Source organism: Clinocottus analis, unplaced genomic scaffold (genome assembly GCF_023055335.1).
Source record: "Clinocottus analis isolate CAN_PGR_092001 unplaced genomic scaffold, fCliAna1.0.p SCAF_19, whole genome shotgun sequence".
Taxonomy (NCBI): domain Eukaryota; kingdom Metazoa; phylum Chordata; class Actinopteri; order Perciformes; family Cottidae; genus Clinocottus; species Clinocottus analis.
Genome location: NW_027175920.1, coordinates 15,880,239 through 15,893,758, shown reverse-complemented (window position 1 = coordinate 15,893,758; position 13,520 = coordinate 15,880,239). Strand labels below are relative to the sequence as shown.

Here is a 13,520-nt window from a genome sequence, read left to right as displayed (position 1 = left end):
GAGCTGCTCATGATGCATCTCTCAGGTATCCCTCTGGAGGCCTTTACACACCAGAGCCTTTCTTTCACGCCATTAACTCAAACATCGCATGTATTTTGTCAAACTTTGTTGTTAGTCGTGAGTCCCGTCACACGGAGCATAAATATGACGCAGTGAAAATGCATAAAGTTTTTTCTGAATGAAGTGGATTCTTGGGAGCCGTCGCTCAGCCTGATCTGGAGTTGTGTTTAATATTTATGGAACAACACAAAGGCTCCAAAGGCCGAATCAAAGACGAGTCGCTTCATTACCAGATCCACTCGTTCTGTTATTGCCTTTCAAAATAAAAGCCCAATACATATCATTTTCACAGGCATTTTTGTGTTGTTTATTCGTCACGGACACGGTGTGTAAAGGCCTCACGGGGGAGATATCATTTGTTAGATATTAAAGTACTGGATAATAATAAAAACATATAGGAGCATGAACCCCATTCTGAAGCAAAGATATATCAACATCATGTGGTACTAATGGAAGTTTCTGTTATTTTGTCCACCCCGTGTAACTCAAGAGGAGATGGTACCGCCTCCCTCCAATGCTCCTCTTCCTCCCCCTCCTCTTCCTCCTCCTGCTCGCCCCCCACACAGCGCTGGCCCTCAGCACCTTGATAACGTTAAGATCCAAGGGGGAAACACAAAGGAAGACGGAACAGGCAAGCAGAAAAAAAGGAGAAAAAAAAACTGGGAGAAAAATCCATATTTCAAAAAAGTTCTTTTAATCTTTCCCTCCTCCGTCTGTCTTTGCCTCTCACACAGGACGGGACGCTCCCCGTCTCCTTGTTCTTATCAAATTTGAAAAGCCTGGCTGAGAAAAATTCTGACTGATCCTGTAATGATTACACACTGTGTCTCTCCCACTGGCTGCAGGGTACTGGTGTTCCTTTTAAATGCTTCCCTCATCTTCGCTCTTTTGCTCTCTTTCTATTTTTTGGCCACGGCGTTACAGTCTATCTGGGTCAGCAGAAGAAGAAGAAGTCCAGCATATTATCAGAAACATTTTGCTATATCATTTACACATGTATATCATTTACAGAGTACTGTATGTTTTTCTTTTGAAGTATATATAAAACAACAACATCTACCTAAAAAGTTTAAGAGTTTTTGAAGATACATTCAGTAGCTGAACTGAAGGGAAAGAAACGAATGTCAACAGAATAAAAGATCACACAGTAGAAACCTCATCATACATCGACAGTGCATTGAATCCTGCATGGAAGTTGAAAATCAAAGGCAAACTTATGTCCAAGAGTTGCAGATCACAAATAGATATATCTATATTCATATATAAATGTTTTTTCTCCTTACTGGTAATACAATAAATACAACATTAGTAAATGGCTACAACTGACTCTCCGACCATGCCTGACAGCATGTTATTAGTACAACGTTTAAATATAGAAGGATGTCACTAAAGTAGAGATCCATATAAATAGAAAGGTTTAAAGAGACTCTTAGTAAAACTTTTGTTTGTTCGTGACACTTTTTTTGACTTCATATAGCCCTTCTCCCCCCCCCCACACACACCCTGTCTCATCCCACCAGCCCTCCGTGTCCATCGATGGACGGGACGCTGCAGAGACGCTCCGTGTTTCTACCCCCCCCCCCCCCACCCGGCCTGTCCTATAACCAACACGATGTACAAAAGCAGTTCACTACACAGCACAGCCACCTCAAACCACAACACCACAATGACATGTTTGGTAGCGATGTCAGGGGGCAGCCGGGCCTCCAGCAGACCTCCCGTTTCTCCAGCTGAGCTCGTGCTCCCATCTCCTTCTCTAAAGTCGGGACACTTATTCATCATTCTTCTTTTTTTTTTTTTGGAATCTACAAAATGCGAACTGCTCGACAAAAACTAGCCAAAGTAACAACTACACTACTGCAGTCCACTAGTGGAAGACAGGCTCAAAAAGTGATTTATCATCTGAAGACGGCTCCGTATTCCCACTGCAATCACATAGTGACACGTCTGCTGGACCAGCTACCCCCACCCCAACACACACACACACACACACACACACACACGCACACACACACACGCACACGCACACATACACACACACACACACACACACACACACTCACACACACAGTCTGCACCCCCCAACGCCCTGCTCCGCCTAGCAGAGGGTGAGGATCAGAGACTGATGGGGTGTGGGCGGAGCCTCCCTCATCGACGCTGCAAAGACACATAAGTTCTTTTTTCTTTTTCTTTTTTTAAACATACTTACTATATTACACACATATAATATATAATATGTCTATACGTACATTATGTTTGCTCTTTTTGGAAATCATAAACTTAAAAAAGTTTACAAAAATAAAATGTTTTATGGTGACGCTCTAATTGGTCTCCTCCACTCAGCAAGGCTTGTTGTTCAGGGGTCGGAGCCAGCGGGCCCCTCCCCCCCCCACAGGCTCAATGGTTCAGGCCGGCCTCGGAGCAGGCCCACAAACATCCTCTCAGATCCCTGTCACTCTTCATCGAAGGCTCCTTTACAAATGGGATCTTTTTCTTTTAGTTGATCTTTTTTTTTAAGTGTCCTTCTGTGTCCGTGTTGTTCTTCTCTTTTTTTAGTTGATGTCCATCTGTACTCTTCCCTCTAGTCTTTCTTTTATTTACTAGAACAGAGAAAACAACAAGTCAGTGTAAACAGGATATTGTGGAATTTGCTGCAGTGTCAAACAACAAAATACGGTTTATTTTTCTTCAAGACAACTTAAAAACAGTGGCAGGGTCATTCACAAGCAGCTGCAGCATTAATATCAAGCAGACGTCGTCTCCACTGAGCCAACAGGAAGCAGACTTCTGTTGAGGAATCACACGCATCAGGAGATGAGCCGGCACACAGAGGACCAGCAGCAGTGAGGAGCAGGACCGAGGGGCAGCAGCAGGGTCACGCCAGGTCAGGAGGTCACTGAGGACCCTGACATGATGCTGTGATGATGTCACGCACCGACAGGAGGATGTCCTGCTGCAGCCCCAGACGCTCTGTGGACGTGACTCATGGGCGGCTGCAAACACGTTTTGAAGGAATTTGAGGGGTTTTATCCACGTGGAAGTTTCAACACCTTCTGAACGTATCTGCCAAACTTTCCGTCTGTACATATTGATTTATTGATTTAATGATTTTGCTCCAACTTCCTTGAGGCATTAACATGGTTATGGTTCTGCTCGTTAACGCAGCGCTCCTGGTACGGTGAGAGGAAGAGAGGGATGGAGGGAGGAGAGGGATGAAGGGAAGAGAGGGATGGAGGGGAAAAGGGGGATGGAGGGGAAGAGAGGGATGGAGGGGAAGAGGGAGGGGAAGAGGGAGATAGAGGGGAAGAGAGGGATGGAGGGGAAGAGGGAGGGGAAGAGGGAGATAGAGGGGAAGAGAGGGATGGAGGGGAAGAGGGAGATAGAGGGGAAGAGAGGGATGGAGGGGAAGAGGGAGATGGAGGGGAAGAGAGGGATGAAGGTAACAGAAGGATGGAGGGGAAGAGGGGGAAGGAAGTAAGAGAGGGATGGAGGGGAAGAGGGGGTGCAGCGTTGGTCCTGAGAGACGTGGTCTCAGTGCGTTCCTCCTGCAGCGTCAGCGTATTCATTCCTTCATTCATTGATAATCTGTAAATGAATAATCTATTAATCCAGGTTATGATAGAATGTTCATGGTGTGTAGGAACAGATCTCCTCATGAGTTTAGGAGACGGGGCTCCGTCCGGCCTGATACTGAACGTAATCTAACACTTCACATCCCCTGTTGGGAAATACAGATTTGAGATTTTTTTGGCTCATTAAGAAAATGCAGAGAGAAAAAGTTAAACTGTGAATCTCATCCTGCAGACTTTAAGTAAAATATTCAAAATAAAGACTTCCTGTGTTTTATGGCTTGTACAGCATTTCTTACACATTTGCGTTCAGTTCATGTTATGTTTGGTATCTTTTCACACATAATCTTCTTCTACGGGAAATTCTAATGGCTTTCATTAATATTAATAGATTTATTCATGATGGATTTTTTAAAGCACTTCTGCATAACATGGGCTGGCATTGCTCAGGCAGGTTGTTGAAGACAGTTAAACACACACACACACACACACACACACACACACACACACACACACACACACACACACACACACACACACACACACACACACACACACACACAGTCTTCTATAAAGCATTGCAGGATCAAGTGAGCGTGCTCATTGTTGTCGTCCCGACAAGACAGTCCTGATTTTAACAGAGTGAGAGAACGAGAAGCAAAGTGCATCAGACTCCAGCAACAGCAGGGGGAGGGGGGAGAAGAGAGGAGAGGAAGAGGGGGGGGGGGAAGAGCGGGGGGGGGGGGGAGGAGGGAGAGGAGGGGGGAGGAGGGAGCTGGCAGTGTCCTGGGAGGCTCTCGTCTTGACAGAACCTCTTTAATTCTGGGAGATGAGTTGTTGAGGCGAAGGGAGGAGGGGTGTGTGAGTGAGTGTGTCAGGGGGAGAACAGAGGAGGCCGACTTTAATTTCAGCATAACTTTGTAGTTGCAGGGTTTTGCTCCTCTGGAGAGAGAGAGAGAGAGAGAGAGAGAGAGAGAGAGAGAGAGAGAGAGAGAGAGAGAGAGAGAGAGAGAGAGAGAGAGAGAGAAGGAGGAGGGAGGACTGGTGCACTGAGTCGGCAATCACAGCCAATAACAGCGTCCTCTGGTCTTATTTAACAGGCCGGCTCCCTCCCCTGATGCGTCTCTATACCGGGGCCGCTGCAGAAGAGAAGCCTCACAGGGGGAGGGGAGGGGGAGGGCTGAGGAAGAGGAAGGTTTGGGGCTGAGGAAGAGGAAGGTTTGGGGCTGAGGAAGAGGAAGGTTTGGGGCTGAGGAAGAGGAAGGTTTGGGGCTGAGGAAGAGGAAGGTTTGGGGCTGAGGAAGCTTCATCACTCATGTTTCAGGAGCCAGAGGCTGACCACCTGAAGTTAACCCGCTGAGGAAAGAACAGACCTGACAGGTTTCTTTAAAGACAAAGTATATTGAGATTTGAGGATAAACAGTTCAATATTATTTGTAAGTATATATATATATATATATATATATATATATATATATATATATATATATATATATATATATATATATATATATATATGTTTTCTTAATAGGCAGAATGACATAATGTATAAATCAAGCGCTGCATTCACTGACTCTGGGTCGACTGCAAGATGTTTTAGAGCCAGCAGACGTGTGCAGCTTCGTACATATTCATCAATGTTCCCACATCAGAGAAAATGAGGAAAACAATTATAGAAGACAACTTTTTATAAGATTGAGCAAATACCCATTAAATAAACCACTTATTTCAATAATCACAGAGTAGATACATGTGCAGATCAGATATAGAAACAAAAGAAAGCCAAGAAAGAAAAAGTGTTAAAACCAGGCCGACACAGCGTTTGGTTGGTTATTTTTTCCATACAGAAAATCACTTGACATAAACCCATAACTGAAAGAAACGGAGAGCACACATGTTTAAAAGCTGCCCGAAGGGGAAGCGTCTGAGTGAAGAAACATGAAGCGCTTCTTCTGCACCTCAACTCTGCTTCTGCTCGTCACATCGCTGCGACGAGTCCTTCTACGGCTTTATGAAAAATATGTGGCCTTTAAATTAGCTCCCCTGTGGCTCCTTTGATAGGAGAAGCTCGCTGTGTTCATAAGTCTTTTGACTCGGGCTCTGTCACCCACAATCCCACAGAGGAAAGCCTCTGAGGCTTCTGGCCGAGTCATCTACAACCCAGACCGACTCAGCACGACGCCGTCCACGCTCCACAACTTCTACTTCAGCCTGGGCTCCCGAAAAATGACCTTCCCATCCACAGAACTGCATGGTCGGTTATGTTTAGAGGGAGACGGGTTATGTCTGCCGCCTCACAAAACGTGTCTGATCAGAGGCCTCAGAAGGAGGAAACTAAAACTTATATTTAGTGTGTAACTTGATTTACATAAGCAAGAATTTATTTAAAGACAAACCATGATGTTTTTACTGAACCCAACCAAGTCCTTTGTTGCTCTTTTGTTGTATCTGACGGTGACCATGTCCCTCTGAACGTGATGAAGATGATGATGATGATGACAGTACTTTGTTGTCAGATCAAGTTTGACGTGTTTCTTGCCTCCCAGCAGCTCGACGAAGACAAGAAACAAGTACTGGAGGATGGAGACATCCTCCAGGAGGGTTTGTGGCGAGGTTCATGCAACACAACTTCCTGGTTCAGGTTATTAAAAAGACGATGGTTTGTGTTCAATAACCACCGTAATATTCAGACATCGAAAGCTGAACATGATGCTTCATGTCCAGTTTTGAGTCTGTTTCCTTTTGAAGGCTTTTGACTCGTTTGGGACGGCTGAGGGAAAAGAGAAAGCTCAGTCCTCTCTCTTTGTTTCACATTAACGGCAACCTTGAAGACAGTTTGTGTGTGGCGGCGGCTTCATCCCTCAGCACGGCTCGGTGGTTTAGAGATGTCATAAAACCACCAAACAGACTGACAGTCATTTAAACTTGTGCTCTCCGGTTCCCCGACTGAAAGCCGCTCTGAGAAACAGAAGGGCGGCAGATGAAAACATAAAGTGTCTGGCCGAGAGCAGGGAGATGTCCGGGTTATTTAGAGACAGCAGTCGGCCCGCGGCGGAACAACACGCCTCACAGTCATGTGACCACAGAACACAGACAGGAAACACAGCAGCAGACTGCTCTTGTCTTAGAAAATGTTGTCACAAACTATACAAAAGGAAGAACATTTTTTTCTTTTTTCATATATATTGTCTTCTTCTTTAGTATAAGAACATGTTATTAAATAATAGACAAATAAAACACTACGCTATTACAATTATTTCTATAATACATACTGGCAAATGATTCCACCACCTTAAGACAAACACACATGTTACAGTTGTGAAGTGCATGGAGGACACACATGTTTGTATTTACATTGATGGTTATGAAAAGCAGTGGATATCCCATCACCACTGAGGACACATGTTCAGTGTGGAAGAGCGCACATCTGTACAAGCTTTAAATGTCAAGTGAAGAACAATCCAAACTGCTGCGCTTATTATACTGTACATGTTTTAAACTATGAAACCATTGCCAGATTAACGTGCAGTCGGACCTCTATGGACCCGAATATAGGAATATGTAACATACAAACTCTTACAGCTGGATTGAGATTAAGATGAGCGAGGACCTGTTACCCACCGTGAGGTCGAATAAAGCATCAAGTTCTATTGTTTCAGTGATGAATGTTTCTGAATACATTTGAATTGGTCCAAACCAAAATATTTTCTGTTATTGATATAAAAAAATAAAAAAAACACTAAGCTGTCCTGAAACAGTTGGTCACAAGTGTCACTCAAACAGGAAGAATGAGTGCATTTGTATGGGACTATTTTCAGCAGCGGATTGATCCACATTTCTTTCTCTGGTGAGTATTTGTGGCAGCAGGAGGGTTTATGTGTGACTGAGTAAAAAAAATAATAGACAGTGTGTGTGTGTGTGTGTGTGTGTGTGTGTGTGTGTTCAGGGCGACGAGGGAACACGTCACCCGGTTGACGCAACAATGGAGCTCTACAGAGGAAGCAGATATTTTAAGCACTGGGTTTTATTTAGTTGTGATTTGTTGATAGAGAAAGAAATATGATCTCTCTGCTTGAGCAGCATGGACCCTCATGCTGAGCAAAGAGTGGCGTAGTGGTCCTGCGTGCCAGGGCTTGTCTTAAGATGCTGCAGGGCGTCAGATTGAGGCCACATTGTGTCCGAGTAAAGAAAAAGAAGAAGACTTGTAGCGAGACCGGGACTGAGAGATTTGTCCAATCCATATTTACTGTAACAACGGCCTTATCCTGCGAGGAACGCGAGACAAGACAGTCTGCAGGCAGACACAACAGTGATAGCAATATAACAACTAGTGTGTGTGTGTGTGTGTGTGTGTGTGTGTGTGTGTGTGTGTGTGTGTGTGTGTGTCTAGCCAGTCTGGTATATCTTCAAATGAGATCAGTGCTTATTGACTGAACTCTCTTATCTCTAATCTGTGGGGTAAATTGCCTCGGTTGCTGCTTCTCTTCTCGCTCCCCTTTCTTCCTGCGCTACTGACTCCCCTCTTTACGATCCCATCAGACACAGCAGGCACAGATGCTATTTACTGGTGGGGGAGTTTGTGTGTGTGTGTGTGTGTGTGACTGGATGAGAGCGAGTGAGATTGGTGTGTAAGCGAAAGCTTGGGTGTATTAGGGAGCGTTGGCTGTGCTCTTAGCGTGTCTCCTGAGCATGTGTGTGAGTGTGTGAGTGTGTGCACGGCGAGGCCGTTCATCTGGCCTTACATGTGGCTGCTATCAGCCGGGATGTTACAGATTCACTCCTAAGTTGGTTATGTGTCCAACAACACACCTGGATTTCCTTTAAGAGAATTGACACGTTCAAAATGATTTCTATCATTTTTGTATTCTTGCTGTTTCTGTTTCTGCACAACAGCACCGCAACATGACTGACAGCAGCATTCACACGCTTCTTGACGTTACATCTAAATGCTCTACAGACAGCTGACTACAATAACGGGATTTAATGCTGTGGATGTAATGCTACTACGCCCCGCTGGAGAGTTTCTGACCACGTTCTGTTGAGCAGGCTCCCATTTGGGTTACCTCCACACCCATGACACACTAACTCAGACTCACTCACTTTGCCTTTTACAGAACTTCCAAAACTGGGCATGTCAACTATTCCTGGCTCGTGGTTTCATCTATTAATGGTTAACGTCCCTGTCATTAGAGATTCATGTGTCATGTGAATTTCAGTGGCTCATGCTGTTCTATTCTTCTCCCAAGATATTATTACAAACATGAAATGCATCCATCAAACTGCCAAACGATTATGCTTATCTGTCTTCGTAACTGTGTGACTCTTCTGCTGGGCGTCCTGGCGTCACTGAGCCCAGCAGGGTCCTGAGGGTGTAAACCCTCCCGACCGGTCACATTACGGTGAGCTGGGCTTTTGATGCAGGTTGGAGGTTATTAGGTTGAGCAGACTTATCAAGCTGCTTCTCTACACCAGCCTGACAACCTCATTAAAACACACTATACCTGGGAGGGGGGTCACCTTGAGAGTCAATCTCCCGGCAGAGAATGAGAGGAAAAGCGACAGAAAAAGTAGTCCTGACTGCAGACGATACTAAAGACTTTTAAACTGCGACGCCTGACCTGAGCATCTATCCTCTGACTTCACTGCTCTTTTTGGTGCTTCTCCTTTTTTTTATTGCTCTTGAATTAGAGCCCTGGGTGACAACTCATCCCCCTGAAAACTAATCAAACTGAAGTCATTGAGAGATCTTGTGTTTGCGTTGAGGATCCCATATTTCCTTTTTTTACTTGACATCCAATAAAATGCTCTGAGGCCGTTTTTTTGTGGGTGAAGGGGAACATCACAGATCGTTGTCTGCCTCCGACCTGTTCCCTCAGAGAAGACAGGCAGGAATTGATGCTACGCTACGCTAGGGTTTCCATTTCAGCCAATCTATCCCGCAGCACTCAAAACACTGTGGTGACACTCATCAGATCACAACGTGAGAACCTGCAGGTCACCGTCAGGTGATCGGCAGGAAAGGTAGTTTGTTAAAATCTTTTCTGTTGTAGAACATGTTGGTTAGATCGTGTTGGATGATAAATATAGGCTATTAAAATAGAGCGTATGTAATTAATATGATCAAAATAAGCTAAAGATACCAATTTTAAAAGTATTTCCTGAATTCCCTTTCATTTTAAAATGTGTTATCTTGGTTTAACATTTGTAAAGCGCGTCCTGAACACCGTCTGGAACAGTATTTGTATTTTATTCATTTTTGCCCTTATTAGAGGGTCAAGAATGAAAAGGCAAACAGGAAATAGCTGTTTTCAGGAAGTAGTCTTCATCAGTACGCTTTACATCCACAGACTTTATTATTTTATACTTTACACTGTATTTCTCAGTAATATAGTAAAATGTCAGTTCTTGTTTTCAGAGGTATTCGTGTGTGAAGACAATGTAATGGTTCATCTGGTCAAAGTTCCTGTGTGAATGTAATACTTTGAATGTCTGTGATGAGGCCACCTATCATTCCTCTTTCCTGACTCTCCTCCAGCTGACCGTAGTGTAGACATGTGAAGCAGCGCTCGGTCCATGAGAGGTTTAGCCGGCTTCGCTAGCATTCAGGCATGTTTAGCAAATGAGATGCGTCTGGCGTGCTGAGGACAGCTCAGTCAAACGCCCCGCCACAGCCTTGGAGACAAGATTAGGAATGTGGACATCTACTTCCTATCGAGCTCCAGCCAAGAAGAAAGCTGTGACGTCAAAGTGTCGGAGCGGAGGACTCGAGCGTCCACGTCCGCTGAAACAAAACACATTTATGGAATGGCTCTTTGTCCCTGGTGGCCAAAATGCAACTTTAAAATGGTCCTAAATGTGTTTGTGAGTATTACAACTCAAATCAAGAGGATCACAACCTCCCATCTGTTCACCAAGGGGTCAGCATACTTGTCCGTTTTCCTACATATGCATATTGAGCAGATGTGGGATTATTGCTTAGCGCGAGCAGGACGTGACGAGACATGAAACAGAAATAATGTGCTTTTCTCCTTTAAAGCCATTCAGCAGTAATGGGATACCTCCTGCCTCTGGCACTGCGCCAACGATCAATGAGCTCTAACACAATGCGGCCGATTTTTGCAATGGCTGTCATAGCTCTCGCTTCGCAGCCTGCTAATACATCACTTCCTCCTGCATTTAGATTCAGTAATACATCACGCTCCTCCTCTCACCTTCTGGGTTTCTCAATGCATCACTTCCTGGTAGCCATTTGTTGCAGCTTCACCCCTTTGGGCTGAGCAGCTCTGAGTCCCATTACGGCGCTCTGAAACGAAGCTCCGTTATTGGCTCACTTAGAGATGGAGCCGGTTCTCTGAGGGCTGTATCATTTACTTAATAAATCCAATCGGAAATTTGTTGCTCAAACCAGAATTGTTGAACATTAGTGTATTTAATGTAAATGGGGGAAATGACTAACTGAAACAATAAAGGTATGGAAATTAAATGAAATTAAAACCGGCGCAAAAGGCCACCCCGAAGGAGCGGCGTGCGGACCGATGACTCGGAGAGGAAAAGAGTGAGATGGAGGGAGACTCCTTCCCTCCTTTGTCTGCAGTGACTGCTGTTGTCTTTTTTACCACCACACACATGTTAATACAAATACATTCAAATCAACACAGAGTAACAAAACATTCTTTTCCAAAATAAGTACATTACATCAACAAATGACAATGTGTACACTGTAAATGGGGAAGCAACTTCAGAGTTTCGGGGCCCTGTGTGCCGCCTGGAAGCATTTTGTTTTTAGTTTTCCGTGAAGAGGGTGAAGATGGTTATTTAGTCATTTCATTTGTTGCTGTTTTTTGTGTCTGTTTTGCGGGGAAGCAAAGGGGGCGTGCCTCTCTTTCTAGTAGGGAGTGAAGCGACTGCACCCTCCTCTGTAAAGGCTAGCCTGCAACATCAAAGATGAAAAAGCTCCAATCAGTATTCAATGTAGAACCTTTGTAATATTAATATTGAAATGAACTTCTCTCTTTCCTCCAAAGAAACGTTCCTCCCTTTTCCCACTTGTCTCTGGTTTAATTGAGGACATTTTGTGCACAAGGTAGTTGGAGAATTTGTGGAGAATAAGAGGGGGAGTGTGTGTGTATGTGTGCTTGTTGCATGTGCTCGGGTGGATTATTAAGTTAGATTTTACTTTTGATACTCGACTCAACCAAGAATTCAGTAAATCAAACAAAATGAACAGGACAAAGTCACCGAGTCACTAACAGTTCCTGACATCTGCTCAAGGGTCCGAACACGAGGCAACCAGCACTGCTCTGTCTGACAAGACACCTGAAGCAACATATTTAATAAAACACACCAGCTTTAATATCTTTGGAACGGAACGGCGGTTGTAAAAACCACCAAGAGACACATTACAAGCTAAGTGATCTGAAAAACCACGAGACCTTTAACGAGCTCTCCAGTGAATCCACAACCAAATAATAACAATGCAGAGTTGCTCCTGGCTCGTATTTCACCGTTTACACAGTAGAGCAACCGGGTCATCGCATATAGAGCAATTAAAGCAAAGTCAATGTATTTTTAAACATGTTCTGATGCATTTGTTTCCTTACAACACAGATTCCTATACCTGAACTTTCATATTGGACGATACCAGTTTGTTAAAAGCATGACGCCCTTTTCCTGGTGTGACATGTTGCCAAATTTGAACCATATGTTGATGGTGTATTAAATTGATGCGGCATTTCATGCTGTATCAGAGGCATCTAGGGTACAGACAACAATATCAATAATGCAATAACACCATTCCTCACACCTCCGATTATGTTCAATGATTTTACACCAAATGTCAACTTCTAAGAAATTCCTTGCACAATAATAAAAATATATAATATTTCGACAATATTTGCGACTAGCATTGTTGTCGGATGAAGAGCTATATTATGTTGGTTCAGGATAGACTGAGCTCGTATGAAATAAACTGTGAAACAACAAAAGACTATTGTGTCAATAAGCTAAGAAGGCATTGTTTCGATAAAGTAACTGAAAGGCTACACGTTAGCATCAATAGTTAGCTTATGGTTAACTAAACAGGTGAGCATTATAACTGTAGGTCTGTGACGGGACGTCCAACGCTGGTCTCCTACGAGCCGACCTCCACAGCCTTAACGCCACCCGGCTGCACAGAGGACACACTACCACTTCCTGCATTGACGATGCATGTTAGCATTGGACGTACATTGGGAGTAATGGCCCAATGCTAACAGACGTTAGCGCTGTGTGGAAATATGCAGCAACCTTAATCATACAAGCAAGGCCTCTTGAAGGAAAAACACCAGGAACAGATGCGTCAGAGACTTGGTAAGCCAGCGTGTCCTGCAGCCAGAAGTCTGACAACAACAACAACAACAACAACAACAACAACCCACAAGAGTCGGCCAACCTGGTCCAGAACGGGGCATCTTGTACACAGCACAAGCCCACAGGACCTGAAAGAAGCGCTAATCAAACTGAAGCAATATTTGGTCTTCACGTAGAACAATAGATCTTCCACAAGAGCCTCACAAGGCGAGTGGATTCATTAGGATATGAAGTGAGTCTCATCTGAAGAAAACGTGTTATCCAACCAGTAATCCTGCTTCACCAGTCACATCAGTACGACCTTGATCTAACACGTCTGTTCTGGTTTGGGGCTTAAGTTTAGAATGTGAGAAATGACAAGGTTTAAGATCAATGCAGTGTTATGTCTTTATTGTATTGAGAATTAGGAATAACCATTGGTTGGGGGGGGTTTCAGTATGGGAGAGTGGGGGAAAAAGGGAGGAGTAATTTCAAGACAAAAGAGAAGAACGTGAAAAGTAATAAGGAGGAAAACAGAGGCCACTGCTTTAATTAAGTAAATGA

At 44.1% G+C, this 13,520-nt stretch overlaps 1 protein-coding gene across 3 annotated transcripts in view; it reads right to left on the bottom strand.

The window, feature by feature from the left end:
- Positions 1-2,069: 2,069 nt before the first annotated feature.
- The window catches only part of rbfox3a (RNA binding fox-1 homolog 3a), a 482,822-nt gene continuing 471,371 nt past the window's right edge, over positions 2,070-13,520 (bottom strand). For 2 of the 3 annotated variants that reach the window (XM_068582490.1, XM_068582491.1), the window contains exon 16: positions 5,166-11,559. In XM_068582490.1, the coding sequence (XP_068438591.1) occupies positions 11,515-11,559 (45 nt within the window). In that variant the 3' untranslated portion in view covers positions 5,166-11,514. Of the gene's footprint in view, positions 2,661-5,165; positions 11,560-13,520 lie in introns of those variants that run through there. The other variant, XM_068582492.1, reaches the window with a different exon arrangement.